The 16,708-nt window shown below is 36.3% G+C and overlaps 2 protein-coding genes across 4 annotated transcripts; one reads left to right on the forward strand and one right to left on the reverse strand.

Annotated features, from left to right (window-relative positions):
• On the reverse strand, window positions 1-2,976 carry MS3_00002281 (uncharacterized protein; the record flags this gene model as incomplete). 2 transcript variants are annotated; one of them, XM_051209854.1, is made up of 4 exons in its annotated part: window positions 2,921-2,976; window positions 1,904-2,088; window positions 970-1,370; window positions 1-209 (listed from the first exon to the last, which is right to left on the reverse strand). In XM_051209854.1, exons 2-4 carry the CDS (start codon window positions 2,081-2,083, stop codon window positions 164-166), a joined length of 627 nt encoding a protein of 208 aa, XP_051073117.1. In that variant the 5' UTR covers window positions 2,084-2,088; window positions 2,921-2,976. The 2 variants fall into 2 exon arrangements, with proteins under 2 accessions (XP_051073117.1, XP_012795173.2); XM_012939719.2 differs by lacking the exon at window positions 2,921-2,976 and having other exon boundaries at window positions 164-209; window positions 1,904-2,811.
• A 5,350-nt stretch (window positions 2,977-8,326) lies between these two features.
• Window positions 8,327-16,473, forward strand: RAD51_1 (recombinase rad51). 2 transcript variants are annotated; one of them, XM_012939720.3, is made up of 8 exons: window positions 8,327-8,377; window positions 8,542-8,712; window positions 9,303-9,440; window positions 9,474-9,591; window positions 9,626-9,717; window positions 11,648-11,856; window positions 14,264-14,515; window positions 16,123-16,473. In XM_012939720.3, the coding sequence occupies exons 2-8, from the start codon at window positions 8,629-8,631 to the stop codon at window positions 16,244-16,246; spliced, it is 1,017 nt and encodes a 338-aa protein (XP_012795174.2). In that variant the 5' UTR covers window positions 8,327-8,377; window positions 8,542-8,628; the 3' UTR covers window positions 16,247-16,473. The 2 variants fall into 2 exon arrangements, with proteins under 2 accessions (XP_012795174.2, XP_051073118.1); XM_051209864.1 differs by lacking the exon at window positions 8,327-8,377 and adding an exon at window positions 10,236-10,298 and having other exon boundaries at window positions 8,629-9,591; window positions 15,358-16,473.
• Window positions 16,474-16,708: the final 235 nt, after the last annotated feature.

The following is a 16,708-nucleotide window of genomic DNA, read 5'->3' on the forward strand; positions in this document are numbered from 1 at the left end:
TTAGTATATACAGTTTTATTCATGTAACTTATTTATTTACAAAAACAATGCCAAGACACTATCAATCATCAAATTTACAGTTACTGTTATAATCTACAAACGATCTGATCTATTTCGAGAACTACTTCGTAAAACAATCAACAACAACAAAAAGAGATATCCATTAAAATTGTTGTAGTAAGCTGCGAAAGGAATTGACAATATCTATTCTACAAAAAAAATAGGATAAAAAAAGATAAATAAGAATCTATTCTCAAATGAAGAAATAGTTATGATGTATATGACATATAAATAACTTAATAGATATTAAATTTATTATCGGCTTTAAACACTTTGAGGTGAATAGAAAGATAATACTAGGCATAACTAATTTGTGAATAGTTAATTTGGATATATCCATGTATTTATTAATAGAAATCCATTTTAACGCTACGGGATTTGAATCGACAACTGCATCTCTATGCTAATGTGGTATGGCAACTCGAACTGATGTACTTACGTACGAAGTTCTACGTTGTTACAGACTGACCATTTTAACGAGTTCATTTTCAAAATTTTGTTACAAAAAATGTATTTCTTCCTGTAATGTACATATTCCCAACTAAAATTGTTTAAAGTTTATTATTTATTGACAACAGGTTAATAACAAAACGTTTACGAATAAAATTACTATCTGAACTTCATAACATACTGAAAAATAAATACAGTGGCATAGATAAAGAAATACATATATATACCACTATTTACCCGGTAATTACTGGCCTGCATTTCAACGTAGATCATGCGATGTCCAGTCACACAAACTAGTGGCCACATTATGACTCGTTCAGTAAAACTTACTCAGTACTGAGACTAGACAAGTACGATATTGGTCACTAATCTGTGATCAATCAATTCTAAACATTAAACAATTCGTTTGCAAGAAATGTGTTTGGTATTTTGAACTCAATAACAAGTTGTATAACTTACGATGATGGCCTTTTTTCTTCAATATAATTATCGCCAACGTTTGATTGTTGGTTTTGTGGGGATTTCAATTTTGACTTTTGAATACGCATTCCATTTGACTTTACGAAAGCTGACTGATCGGTAGAAAAGTGCACTATCGATTGTTGATTTTCACGAGATTCTCCTTTTATATCTTTTTCCATAGAAAATAAGGTTGATTTTAAATTTTGATTGCGATTAAAATGAGAATGCAATTTAGATTTGAGACGCTTTTTACGAGGAACTTTTTTGACAATTCGATGCATATTAGTATTATTAGGTGATAAACGAGTGCAAGGTTTACTCAAACTGTTGTTATCACTACATTCAATATATGGATCTAAGGCGTGTTTAAAAGACGAGTGAGAAGGGTTCGAATGATCCTATTTAAAAAGGATAATAAATAACAAAGAAGCTGGAAGTGGATATTTACAATCAGCACATATTATTTGTCGTCAATAATAATGAGACACAAAAAAAATACATATTTGACCTCTAGTTCTTCTACCATCAAATGCTAAAATAGTCGGACGATTAAAGCGATATTTTGACTATACTGCAAATAAAACATGCGTGATCGGTCGGTGAAACGTCGAACATTTTAATTACGAACTACATTTACTGTACGAATAGTAATAATTTGTACAATACAGGATTCACACTCAGAGCAGGGGAACCAGATTCTTAAGGTAATTGGGTTCAGGTGAACTAGATTGTGGTTAGAGGTATGTGAGAGGTTGATATTTACCAATTAATAACACTGAAGGCCCTGAGAAGGAAATTAGGCTAGTGGCGATCTCAACCTGAGAACGTTACTGAAGAGCATAAGGTAAGTCAAAATTTTATGTTGAAATATTAAAGTTATAATGGCCGTTCAGTCTCTTTATATTTGTGGAGTGAAACCAAAATTACTCACTTCGGAATTAGGATCGTCAGTTAGCATATTAGTTATGGATTGTGCTTTAAGGTCTTGTTTTATTATGTTCTTCATTTTCTTACTTACAACCAATACTGACCCATCCTCGTTACGAATATGCTTCTTGGAAAAGCGATCAGAAGGATGTCGAGAAGAGATAGTTTTTCTTACAGGAGCCATCCGACCTAAAGCAAAAGAAGAGTAGACGGATAACATACTTAAAGGTACATATGTAGTGAAAGACATCTCAGGTCTGGTGGCTTTGTCGATTACATATACTCAAACTAGGCACTGACCTAAATAAGCTCTTAAATAACATTGCACATGCAAAATGCTCTACAGAAAACACATTTATAAATATGTTTCTACATTGAAACATACCCCCAACAAACTTACGCCGACACTCAATTCATTTAGAAGATCGAGAATTGTCGGTGCATTCACGATGACAATGATTTATAAATTTTGGGAAAACTCCCGAAGTCAAATGACCTTCACCAATGTTTGGGGGATTCTGGGGAAATCTCCAAAGTCAAATGACTTTGACCAAGGTTAACGGGGAACTTTGGGGAAATATTGAGGAAATTCCCTAGGTTTGGGTAAATTTCGGGGTTTTTGTGCCATTTCCCCAAAGTTCACTATAGCGGCTCCCCAAAAATGGGTCAAATTTTCCCCGAAATTTGGAGCTTGGTTTATAGACGACCTTTGAGTGACGCTATGGAGTCCACCTACATACTACGGCTAAATGAGGATTATAAACCAGCGTGAGGAATAAGGATTAATATTTACAGTTTATGGTTAGTATTAGGAATCCGATATATGGTTTTCATCACGAACTGGCATAAGCTACAATGTCAAAACTATATTTAACCAAATGGATGAGTAAATTTAGAGCCGAAATTCGAGACCTGTTATCGTAAATTTGATTGGTTCGTCCACAAATTATAGTCTCGTCGAGTGCAGCCTGATGGGCACCAACTAGGGTAGGTAAATCAAACAGCCACAGGTTGGTATTACCTCTCGTCGGCACGACCTTGAGTGACTAGAAGACGGCGGGCAATGTGTACTTGAATCCAATATCCTTGTGACAAGCTCATGTACATAGGTTGATTTCATTGAGCTCGTCTTCTTTCATTTCTGTATGGTTCCGGATCTTTGATGGTGTCTTACGAGTAGTATTCTAGCCACTTGAATGGACTACTTGCAGGTATGTGCATCTTGTAATCAGAGTTAATGTCTTAGTCTAAGAACAACTAAGTTTCTGGAACCGTCAGCTTTCACATTAACTAACAAGCTGCTGATTGGTTACGTCATGAAAAATAATGTGGGGAAAATTTAAATGCTAAGATAAGGCGACTTTTTCAGAAAATTAATTAATTCACTAATAAGTTAATTAACTGGTAATGCAGACAGTGTGAGTAGACTGAAGTGTAAGAATATGAAGACCAGCAAAGATGATAATCAGCGGGGTAGGAACTAGCTGATGATGTGTGATGATAATAATAATAGTGTGTAGGTTAAGGGACATGTATCAGACACAACTGTTGTAATCAAGAGAGGGTAACCCATGAGTGAGTGAGTAAATGTTGAAGCCATCAATTAAGCGAGTTAAAAAGGTAAAGGGTACATGAGCTTTCGCTTTTTGATGTGAAATTTCTGAGGTTTTATTCGTGGAGAGTAATGTTGAAGCTCTGGTATGATGTTTGTGTTGTGGTGAACAGACTTACATGATATGTTGTATGCCATTAACAAATCTCTTATTCTCATATAGTTCGGCGATAATAATCCTGTGTTAAAGTGTATCCTCTACCACCCACTTTGCTGCCCTTCTCTATATTCGACCTAAGAGACTTATGTCTCTTTAGAAGATGGGAGTGTGTAACGTTGTGGACTTCGTGGTAAGACCGTGAGTACGTCTTAGACGGTGTCAAAAACAGCTTTGGGGTGGTTGCAATATTTTGTCTTCTTACAAAATGAAGGGTTATATTTGTTTCAGCTCTATGTCCAATGTGTTTTAGGCCAGTATTTAAGCTCTCTTGTTAGCAGCCCGAAATCACCTGCTGGGGAGACAGTTAGGAGCAGAATCACATGAAGGACGTAAGTTGTCTGTTGACAGTGAAGCGTAATGTTAATGACATGAAATTTTGAGGGGTTATGTTTTCAAACATTCCATCGTCGCTGTAAGGTCCTTGACGGTCGTAAAAGGACCTCGACATCACAGTATGCATGAGGGTCGGTTTGGTAAGTTTCTCTAAGACCATGTCAGTGGAATCCATCTTTAAAACCCTTGTTATAACTGAGTACGACTCTTTGTCAAAAGCCTTAGCGAAGTCAACGAGTTCTACATAGGCCGTTCGGTCTCAGAAAGTCGTCCAGCTGTCTAGTGTTATGAGAAGTCTGGAAGGACAAAACTCCTTGATTTATCGATTCCTGTTTAATCATGAATCTGTTGATATATTTTAGGTTAGCCTGTATTTTAGCTACCAGACAGCATAAAGTGTTTGAACAATCATTTCTCAGTGCCCAATAGGTGTATGATATCTAGCATTTTTCCATAAACTTAATATGTAAGGGCTGCATATAATAGTGTAATTTTCAAAATTGATCATTTGAAGCTATCTATATTTGAATCTCCACCCGTAGTCGTTTTGGGTTTCTGCTGTATAAAAGAGGACGGGTGGGCAGTAGGATAGCGACACAATCTCCAAAATCCTTGCTAACACACATTAGCCAGAGCTAACAAAATGACCTATTTAACTCGCTCAGGGAAATTAGAAATGCGTATAGAAGAGCTACGATGACTCATTGCGATACAAGTGATAGAAAGGTCGTCCAAATAGCAGCATAAGTGAGTTGACACAGCCCGACTGCTTGGGATAACTGGAACACGTATTTTGGTTATAAATGTGCCTCATGAAAACAAGTGGATCACTAATGCTCGAAGACTAGGACAGCATTGCTGCTGATTGTCTATTGAGCTACTGATTATGGACATACACTGACCACTACAATGTACTTAAAGACGTATTCAATTCTGCCTCTCAACAATATTTATTATTAATTCACATTATCATACCTTAATTTCGTCTTTCTCCAGGAATAGTACACATCTTTGCCCACTCTCACTTCTCTATAACATTTAAGGCCCTTGAACTTTGACAGTTTGAAATCTGAGTTCAGCAGGCTCGGTGTTGGCTGACAGTCTTTAAATAATTACACAAACCGAAGGGAAAAACATTCATGGTTCAAAAATGTCCGCCGAAGTTAACGGAATGACTTTTTCTTCAGGAATCGCATAATAATGGCTTCAGTTGCATTAAGATACACATTGGACACCAAGGTATAGACGGATGCCTGATAAATAACGTTTGGATCCCAGTTGTTGAGGTACAAGATGATTGAGGGATTATTAACATTTGGGCATTTCTATGCATTGTGTCAAATAACTTCGAACCTCTTTAGCTACATAGATTTTAACATATTCACAAAATTCTAGGTCGAATTCTTTTGACAAAGACTGTATCGCTTTGCATCAGCGGTCAACTGCTGTCTAGAAAAGATTTGTAGGTCATCGACGTAGATTATCTGTGTCAGACGATTGAGGATGTGCTCGGGTTAAACGGGAATGGTTCCAAAAATCATCTATCGTAGAAGTCACACCTCACGGTTGGTACCTAACGTGGATTAACGTTTCGCATGTTCAAGTACTTCGGCTGCTTTGATGACCGTACAAAACAAAAAAAGTTGTTACAGGAATATGTTGTTAAATGCAGGTATAGGGAACAAAGTGCGATCACTGTTGCGTGAGCCAGTCCATGGCGCGCAATTAACTGATGCGCAGAGTTTGCCCTTGACCTTGATGGGAATCGATAAACTGCTCGACATGCAGTGACCTGACTACCTGACGATTTGTCTAGGGTTCAGTGATATCTCATCGCGTCTGTAGACTGGTCTGCCAGAAGAATTCGAAGAACAGTATCTACCCTTAATACTGAGGCCTCTAAGTATTCAAACCACGAGACATTTATTGAGAGTAGTTAACTACAGTATCTGACTTCTTCGAATGAACTTGTAGTGATATTAGTCCTAACCACACAGTTCCCAAAGCTGAACCTGAGATAAAAGAGAAAATAGATATTCAAATTTTGACACTTAGAGAAGAACAACAGTGGTGATCGCAGAAATATTCATGCATTCAATCGGAAGGCATGGCTCAGCTTCATAGACGCGGTCATTCTGTATAGCTTATCTTCATATTAAATATACTGTCCTATCTTCGGCCTAAATATGTTCTTCAGAAGTACTAAGAATCGTATTAATTGTTACGATACGATGAGTCAATGTAAACAATGATGTGAATTCCACGTAAGATCCAGTAGATTAAGAAATCACATTATGACAAGTCTATGCTTTTAGGATTAGGTCTATTGTTATCGTAGCACTAATAACGAACTAGACCATAATTCTAACCAAGTACTGTACAATTATACGAAACCCAAAGTCGAGTTCATTAAATTGTAATACAACTATTACAGATTAACTGTAACGAAAATATTCCTACCATCATACAGAAGGCTGATTAATAATCCATCCCTGATATGCGATGGTCTGCTTGACTACCTGCTATTCATAAAATTATTTTACCCTAACAGCACGGTTTCAGGAAGGGTCATCCTTGTATAACCAACCTGGTGAATGTAGTAGACAGATGGTCAACCATCCTCGATTGCAAGGAGAAGGTTGCCCTCATATATCTTGACTTCTCAAAAGTTTTTGGTAAGGTCAATCATATCAATAAGTTTAGACGGTTAGATATCAAAACACTGTTAACTGATTGACTCATTACGTATTATAAATAATCGGCTATTTAGGGCCAGGTTAAACTTCACTTTTCCTCGGGCTAAGGAATATCTTAGTGTGGTCCTACAGGGTTCAGTATTAGAACCTCTTCTAGTAATTTATGTAAACGATTTCTTCAGCATGCATCATCCGATCTATTACTTTTCACTGATAATATGAAACTCTGGAGCGACGTTTGCAAACAATATGATACGCTGACATTTCGGAAGGATCTCACTCGACTTCGAAGTCAGGCGGACAACAACGGACTTGCACTTAACACCTCAAAATGTAAAGTAGTTCATCTGGAATATGTCGTAGACTACGAACACTAAGTGGGTAGTCCCTCTCTGAAGATATTCCAAGTTGGAGCGTTGGCACCCTATGATCTGAAGGATACATTGGAACGTATCCAACGGCGAGCCACGAAATCAGCTCGGTTCAGGGTGCCACAGGTATTTGGAGTTTGACAACGCCTTCACATGTAATACCTTTAAAATCGAAGTATAACAACCCAGCCAACTCAGGAGTCAGAAATGAAGAGGTTCGGAAATATGTTTGAAAGACTATCGATATATCGGGAGGCGTTTACTCTAAGCTGGTTGAAGGTTGTAAGAGATGTGTGGCACGACGTACCCACTCGTGATCTGGTGCGAATGAATAACCGAGCACTTTCAACCAGTGAAAATGATGAGGTCAGTATAAATGCCGAGGATTCACAGAACTACTTATTCTGAGAATTTACTTGCCTCTACCGGGGACTCAAATTCAATCTTTATGAAGAGCACCTCAAACCGGTGAACCTTTCCCCGCTATAGTATAAGCGTCTTAGATGTGACCTTCCAACGAATTAAAACATCCTAAACACATCTGAGCATCTCCTTAAATACCTACTTAAGACAGGTTACAAGTCAAACCTCAGGGGCAACACCCAGAACCCGGAGACACAATATATATCGCTAACGTAGATCATTTATGTCGAATGATTGGGAGCCTACTCGAGTTAAACGGGAATCGTGTAAAAAAAGCTAACATCTAAGTCACACCTCGTGGTCAGCACCTAACGTGGATTGCCCCTTCGACGTATCAAGGTACTATTGATGCTTCGATGACCGTATAACACAAAGGACGTTAGTACGGAACTATATTAGTAAGAATGAGAACAGAGAAGATAGCGAAACCGCCACCTCATGGGCCAGTCTATGGCGTACAATTAGCTGATGTGCATTTGTTGTTCTTGAAATTTACGTAGATCGATGATGTCCCTACAATAAAACAGAAGGGACTATGGGCATCTTTTCTATTCCTTAAGAGTAGCCAAATGCTGTAATTCGCTGCTGGCTGAGCTAGTCTGAGAGGCTTCCCAGGTATCTTTTAAAAAGGGACTTGAAACATTCGTAAGGATTAAGGACAGTATCTCTCTATAATCTACTAATATTTTTCCTCTTTTGTCGTCAAATATACCTAGGTTCTTACCAGGAGGCTTTGATGATCCAATGCTACTGGATATAGAAGCTTGTTAAGCGAAAGCTTCTTCTGTTGCGTCCAAACCTATTTGAAACCATTTAATTCTGGACTGAAGTTGTTAAATTGCAGCAGATTTCAATTGATTCTAGTTTGACCGCCTGATACGAGGTCCTGTCAAAATGTTGCTTAGGGAAACTAGTTTTGGTTATCTGATTGCTTTAATCTCCCCACTTTTTATTGCTAACTGTTATCCATTTCTTTTTTGCTAAATGTTAGTGTGTCATCTGTGCTTACAGAGTCGTTCACTCATTTTCTTTTGTTCTCTATTCTAGATTCTCCTGTACACTGCACATCACACTCTTGGCTCAATTCATCTTCAAGTCAAACACTGACCAAGCAAAGGTCAAACGATAATTTCTATGGCTGTTCAGGAGTCTAGTTGTGCCGTAGATGACCGAGTAGATGACGAAAATTGTGGTCCACTGCTCATACAAAAGTTGGAAGTAAGATTTTCTAACGAAAAAGAAAACAGAACAAAACAGCTGTAATACTAAGCGTAAAATGCTATCATACTAATATCCACCTGCTTTTAAAATATGCAAGCTGTAGTTCTCAAGGGTGCTTGGTGGCAAGCAGTCAGTTAACTCAAAATGTTTTGAACACAGTAGCTCCTTTACATATGTTATTAAAGGACTGGTTATATATTTATACCTATCATAAGAACTAACCAATATAATATTTGAGGAATTCCCGCATTTGTATATTTTTTATTCCAATGCAGATTTCAGAGCTAAGTTCATAAGTTGCAAATTCAAGTATTCAGCTCTACAACATAAACGTCAGAAAAAATTACTGTAGGTGTCACACATCCAAATTGGTTGCCGTTCCACTTGACCGTACGTGGGTCTTTACAAAACGCTTAGTCAGTGAAGAGACCTTAATATTAGGATTTGTCTAGACATCCTTCAGTCGGCTAGATGTATTGTCCAGACAATTGAGATTATCACAAATTCCTTAGAAAGATTAACACGCAGTTGACTGACGATTATTTTGTTTAACAAGTTATTTTCTCTTGAACTTCATATTTTTTCAGTCCGCTGGGATTGCTGCTGCTGACGTTAAAAAGCTTCGAGAGGCAGGCTTTCACACTGTTGAAAGTATCCAGTTTGTTCCAAAGAAAACTCTGTTGGCAGTAAAAGGGATTAGCGAAGCTAAAGCGGACAAAATTATAGTAAAAATAATTTAGGCGTTTACTACATTGCAGGAAGCTGCTCAAAAGTTAGTCCCGTTTGGATTTACAACTGCTACTGAATTTCATCAAAAACGGTCAGAAATTATCCAGTTAACCACTGGCTCAAAAGAGTTAGACAAACTGTTACAAGGTACCGGTGATCCATTAGTTGCTTATCACTGTAGGTGGTATTGAAACTGGATCAATTACGGAGTTGTTTGGGGAGTTTCGAACTGGAAAAACACAGATATGTCATACTTTAGCCGTAACTTGTCAGGTAAGGCAGATTTCACTAAATTTTTGTGTTGTAATACATTGGTTGTTCCCTGAATAAGCCTCAGTGAAACCGTTTAAGAAATATTTTACCATTTTGATTGTTTGTTTTTGGATTGACCAAAGCTAAACTAAGCTAGCATTATAGATTCAGAGTTCTGTTAACATTGTTAGATACGATGTAGTATTTAGACCTAAGCTATAGTCTTTGAAATAGTTGATACACTCATTACAGATGTTTTCAGTTATCTTCAACTAACAAGGCTTTGTTTTTCGTATGTGTTACTCTACTCAGAGATTCTCAACGTGAACCAATTCTCTGAGATCAAACTGAAAACCTGGTCAGTTATTGCAGTAGATTTGTAGGGATATTCGTTTCAGAACATTCATTCTTTGAGAACAACAAATGTCATCCCTCCAAATATCACTACCGAGTAAGCTCTAAGCTGCTTCTCGTCGAATAATACCCTTGATAACATAATAAATTTATTCGGTATTTTCTCCACATTCAAATTTATACAGTTTCAGAGCCAACAGTATCGACTGCTAAATTGAAGTTAGCAAGGTGGAAATCAGTGTCGTCAAGTAAGCTACCATTCAAACTCACGGCCGTATACATTACTTGTTAAAAAGCTCATTGCCTTGTTATTTCGGTGGAACATTGATTTCCGGAAACTCATGTGGAAGTCCGGTTCAAATACCTACTATAAAAATGAAAGTCGGACGGAGACGCTTATGTGTTTAGCTAAAGTAATGATAAACCCTCAGGTCTCAACCATCTGTTTACAGACCTAACACTGACTTTGCTTGGTAAATGAGTTATATAGCAGTAAAATAAACACATTGTGTGCTCCGAATACCGTGGATATTGTGAATTTCAGGATGTTAAGGAAATATTTTTTCTGTTCGGATACAAACTACTATTTCTCAACTTCTCTGTGTTCATTTTGACAATTTAAGATGATCGGTTTGTATGATTGACTTCACTAGTGTGATGCTAGATAACATTTGAGCAGGAACACAAAGTTTTATAAGCATTCATCAACTTATGTACAAAGTACATCCTCTCATTAGTTATTGTGAGATGTACTATAACATAGCATCTTTTGCTACATAACTAAAATATTTATGGATTTGATCGTTTCCATTAGTATAGCATCTCATGTTCTCAAATAAACAAATAATTAGAGAGTCCACTTACAAAATTAGAATTATCAGTGTTCTAAAACTCAGATATTGATCCACGACTGCCTGATCCTCTGAGTTGTATGATGAGATGTAATGTGGTTGGATTATTATTTACGAATAGGAAGTTTGTATTAAGAAAACACTCGACAAACCTCAGAATTGATCTCATAGTTGCCAGTTGCTTGTCACTTACGTCGTATCGAAACTAGTATACCATGCGGTGAGTCATTCACAAACAGTATAGAGTCTGCGACATGTGCATCGGCCCAAGTTGCCACATACCACACTGGGACATTGATACCAAGTTATCAACGGAAGTACTGAAGTGGTAAAAATAGTTGTAGTATCAGTGTTATTAAGAATGGTTAGATATGGCGGATAAGAGTCGATAACTAGCACAATAAAAGGTCTGGAAAGATTTCTAAACTCTGGATCTGAGAGGAGACAGCTTAAATGTATCTAAGGCATTGCAACCAATTGTGAACCGCGCTACCAAACATCTGCAACCATTAGTTGCAAAATCACCAGAACCCCAACCTAATAGTCTGCAACATCAGTCAGCTACAACGTAGGACCAGGCACATATATGCAACATAGCTCAGACTAATGATCAGAGACCTTATGAATCAATGCCCCTAGCTTTCTTTTAACTTGCTTCTACTCCAGTATATGTCTTGCTTCGAGATGAGGAGTGGTTGTATAGCACTTGTATTCAGTCAGGTGTGTTTTTCTATTTCTGTTACTAGTTACCCATTGATATGGGTGGTGGTGAGGGGAAATGTTTGTATATTGATACGGAAGGCACTTTTCGTCCTGAACGTTTGCTAGCAGTTGCAGAAAGATATGGTTTATCTGGTAGCGATGTCCTAGACAATGTGGCTTATGCCAGAGCCTATAATACTGATCATCAAATGGAATTACTTATTAACGCAGCGGCTATGATGAGTGAGTCAAGGTAAGATGTTTTCTTGCTTAAAGTGTTGATAAAGTCATCATTTATGGTATAGTGAGTAAAGATGATAACTAGCAACATGATGACCATAATAAAGTTCAGTTTAATGTCTCTTTATTACCTAACTGTTTAATGTTTTTACTAGCGTGCAGCTTGAACTTTTCTGCGTAAGATAGTCAGGATCATATTACAGGTGCATATAAACTATTCTCACTATTTTTGTATTTTTTAATCTTCCCATTGACTTTTAGGACTGCAATAGATCAATCTCTTACTATAATATGAGCATCATGTGCGGATTGCCTTTATATTGTCTCAAGATACAAGCATTATAAACAGAGATGGTTGGTAGCTAACAGTGGGATCCAGGACTCGGCAGCTGGATGTACCTGGATCCCAGAGTTGATATTATTCACTATCCATCTTTGGTTATAATGCAGTATTAGTATTAAGGCAATCCTCACAGGATGAACATATGTTGAAAAAAGATCGATCAGTTGCAGTCCTAAACGTCAATAGGAAGATTCAAACAGCCAATACAAAAATAAATTAAACTACCCGATTACACAAGCTAGTGGCTATCTGGACTCGCGATAGCGTTTGAAGTGGACGGTACTGGGTTTGAGTCGGAGTGAACAACTCTTGGATGTAGATACATCCGTCTGACAAGTCCCAGATAGGACGAGACGCGCGTCTTGGATTCCACTGCAAGGCACCATCTATCTCTGCTTATTATTCTCGTTATTCAAAACATTGTTATTTTGTACAATGATAATATCCTACCCCCACGTTCCATGTATTTTTTTCTTCATGTTAACGGGTTTATAGGAAAATTAGTTGAAATCAAAAAGGTTTCTAAAAATGACAATTTTCATCTTTTCGATACTGGTGTTCCTTTTAAATTTAACGGGTTTTCATATTGCTTCCTGAGAACCATATTATCCATCTTACGAAAAATTTCTACATGCTTTGCATTTTTGAGTCGTTAGACAAACCTAACAAGTCTAGACTAGAATCTTAAATGTCTCCAATTTGAATTAGTGAATAAGTGTTCATCTAGTTTGGCTTGTGTTGTGTCCTATGTCCTGTCAAATATCACGTGGCAAAATCACAACTAGAATACCGACTTATCTGACCTTATGCCAGTGACTCGTTAACCAACACGACCAACCTTGAATCAACTCTGAGTCCTTGTCAGCCCTTCGCATAGTATCTTCTCGCCTAATCCAGCCCGTTTCAGTTCAGAACACAATATCCGCCCCTATTGTACGAAATAATATATTTCAAACAGACGTAGTTTATATGCAAGTAGATCAGGCCGCATCACACAATAAAATGAGAAATAATAATTATACAAAATCAAGCCAAAAGTGGCTGAGTGTGGGATAATGTAACTGATAAATTGGGAATAAGTTAAGAATGGTAAATTGTATAAAAATGGCCGATAAGTTAGGTGAAATCTTATTATAGGAGGAATATGAATATATAATATATATATTAAATAATGGTCCATAAATAATTCCTAGCAGTTACCATTCGTTTATTCTTCGTTCAGATATAACAGCTTGGACAGCCAAGTAGCATCTCATTTGTCTTTTCACGAATATTTATCGTTTACGTTCTCCTTTATTTGCATGTTACACATATTGACTCGTTCCAAAACTTTCAGTACTTAGATTTCATATTGTTTTTATTATGTATTGCTTACTTCTATCTGGGCATATGTTTTAGCTCATATATCTTACAGAGATTTGGAATAGTTACACTAATTATCCTGTAGCAGTTTGGTTAGGGTTTGGGTTGTCTAGTCTCACCATCCTCCAACTTTACACGAATGGCATTGTCTTACTATGCAGTAATACATAATCTATTTAAATTGCATTAAACCAGTTAGAAATTAGTGTCTGTAATTATGGGATGTACTTTTTACCTTTTGAATGCACATTACTCCTACAAGACTGGGAGAAGTTTGTGCTTACACTCACTCTTTGTGTTATTCCGTTAGTAGTGGTCGAGAAATCTGTGTATCTGGGTCGTTATGAATACTGGTGGTGAACATTTAACAGGAACTTTACACTTATTAATATTTTCTGTGTATACATGAGAACAGATGAGTTGGATTATGTAGATAATCAAATCGATTTTTTTTTCTTACCAATCTATGAAATCACAGTATGTGCCCATATTGGTCATATTATCAATTTGACTAAAGCGAAATGTAAATTCACTTGTTTCTCCGTAAATTTATATTTGTAACTTTTTAACAAACCACAGTGATCAGTTCCCTATTGTGTTGTACTCATGACGGATAATTTGTTTTTTAGTTGGAAAGATTTCTTAATGTTTAATAATCTGTCAAAAGTGTCAAACATTGTTTCATTCCAGTACGTTTTATTTTCAACTATTTTAGATATGCATTACTAATTGTTGATAGCGCCACAGCTCTTTATCGTACTGATTATTCTGGTCGTGGGGAATTATCAGCACGACAAATGCATTTGGCTAGGTTTTTACGTACATTATTACGACTGGCTGATGAATTTGGTGTGGCTGTAGTTATTACTAATCAGGTAGTCGCTCAAGTTGACGGTGCTGCTATGTTCTCTGCTGACCCTAAGAAACCTATTGGTGGAAATATAATGGGTCATGCTTCAACTACCCGGTTAGTCATTGAAATTCCTGAAAACTTTTTTTAAAATATATGTTATAATGATTAAAATGGTTAGCTACTCTGCTAAACAGTTACTAGTGATTGACTTATTTCAGATTGCTTGGCTATTATTTTGACATTTATAACATAATACTTTAAAACTTTGCTACATATACGTAAGATAAAGTTTATAAACAGTTTTTTTTAAATCATTCTTTCATTTAGAGGGGCCACGAACCTAGTACTTATTTCAGTACGGTAATTGAAGTGTGTAGAGTTTCACAGTTGTATAATTGTCATGTAAAAACAAACACAATCCAGTTTCGTCATACTGACTGACTATTTCTTAATGATCACCCCAGTTACGATCATTTTAATTATGAAGTTTACTTTTATCTGAATAAATTCAGACCATAAATCTAGTGAGTTTTCACCATATCTTCGTTATCTTTAGAACTCTAATGCTAACTGCTTCATTAAAGGAAATCAATAACAAGTGTTTGTCTCTGGTGTTACCTCTTCAGATTATGTCTTTTCCATATCATCACATTAGGCTCAAATATGTATGGGAGTATCGGAACACAAGTTTTCTTTAATACACTACTTAGTTAGAGTTCATAACTAGTTTTAAGGGGATCGCTTTTGTACACGTTAACATATAGGTTCAGTACAAGAATAGTTCGAACGTGTTGATAGGACTGTTTCCGATCGATCAATGCGGATCGACGACTTCAGAAGGTGCTCTAAGGTTTCTTATTTAACTTATTCATAAGTCTGTTTTTACTTTTGGTCTCTTTTAATTTGTGGTCTTCTTAAAATCTGTATTATACTATTTTTCTTACCGAATCATTTAGAAGTGATGTTAATGAGTATCGACGAAACAACCTGTTATCAGGTTTTCTAGCATCGATTTATTTAATATACCTGGCTAACATTAGTCGCTTACTTATGGACTCACATGCTACGTAACAACAAGATTTATAAATGAGCTTTGTCGTTGAATATGACATGCTTCAATTGATGAATATCTGTGTATGGTACGTCGTTTGTTGATGATTCAGAATGAAGTTGTAGATTCATTGATTAATTGCATGATCGTCATTTGCACTTTTGCTCAGTAGTCTGTCATCTGATAAACAACTCGACTGTTATATTTTTATACATAAATATCGTGTTTACCTCCACATAATATTCAGTCATTAATTTCCCTTTTTTTCAGTAACCGCGTTGTTCAGTTGTCCGTCCGTTTTGTAAATTATCATTGATCTATCTCAGTCATTTATGATGTCTTAACGCCAATCGGTTTAAAAGTTTTTTACTGTTGTATAAGTAATGAATAAAGTTTTTTTACAGACCAATGAATAGAAAAATTGTATTTCCGACGTTTCGTGGCTTAATGTAAGTCACTTTTCAGAGTAAATAAATGAAGTGGCTTACATTAATTCACGAAACATCTGAAATATAAATTTCCTACTGATCGAGACATAACAAAAATATATTTATTATTAACTTTCTACCCAATGTTCAATTTATTTGAAACTATCAACTTCCACCTTGTCATTGATACCTATACATTTATGTGTCATTATTTCTTTCGAAAAAATCCAACCTCCTTTCAGATTATACCTCAGAAAAGGTCGTGGAGAAACTAGAATCTGTAAAATTTATGACAGTCCTTGTTTACCAGAAGCTGAAGCTATGTACGCTATTCTTGCCGATGGTATAGGTGACGCAAAAGATTAACGAAGTTTTGTAACAAACAAACCAATTTATGTTCAAAGAGTTCACTTCGAGTTAGACATTCTTCACAAGACAGTTCCGTTAAAATTCTGAATATTGTAAATATGTGACCATAGTTACTCCGTTGACAGGTTGTTTTATTTTCTGTAACACTAATGCTTTCTCTGAAAACATTTGGTTTATTTTTTAGAAGGAAAATTTTTATATACATTGATTTATTAAGAAAAAAATTAGTTCTCAAGTCTTTTGAATTCTAGTCTTCAAAGTTTGTTGTATTTCACTTAAATTGTAAAATTAATAATATGTTTTTGGATCAGCATAGTGAATACATCCTTGCGTTGAATGTATATTAACAGCCATGACTTGCAGAATTAGTCGGCGTATTTATTCACGAACAAGTGACTGTGGCACCTTACTGTACGTAACCGGTGTCTGCAAAGAACTGTCTAATACTTAAAATTGCTT

The sequence above is a fragment of the Schistosoma haematobium genome, chromosome 1 (genome assembly GCF_000699445.3).
Source record: "Schistosoma haematobium chromosome 1, whole genome shotgun sequence".
Classification (NCBI taxonomy): domain Eukaryota; kingdom Metazoa; phylum Platyhelminthes; class Trematoda; order Strigeidida; family Schistosomatidae; genus Schistosoma; species Schistosoma haematobium.

Coding starts and splice junctions, on each gene's coding strand:
- RAD51_1 (XM_012939720.3), top strand. CDS start 8,629: ATGGCTGTTCAGGAGTCTAGTTGTGCCGTAGATGACCGAGTAGATGAC. Junction 11,857..14,263: donor GCTATGATGAGTGAGTCAAG/GTAAGATGTTTT, acceptor CAACTATTTTAG/ATATGCATTACTAATTGTTG. Junction 14,516..16,122: donor GGTCATGCTTCAACTACCCG/GTTAGTCATTGA, acceptor ACCTCCTTTCAG/ATTATACCTCAGAAAAGGTC.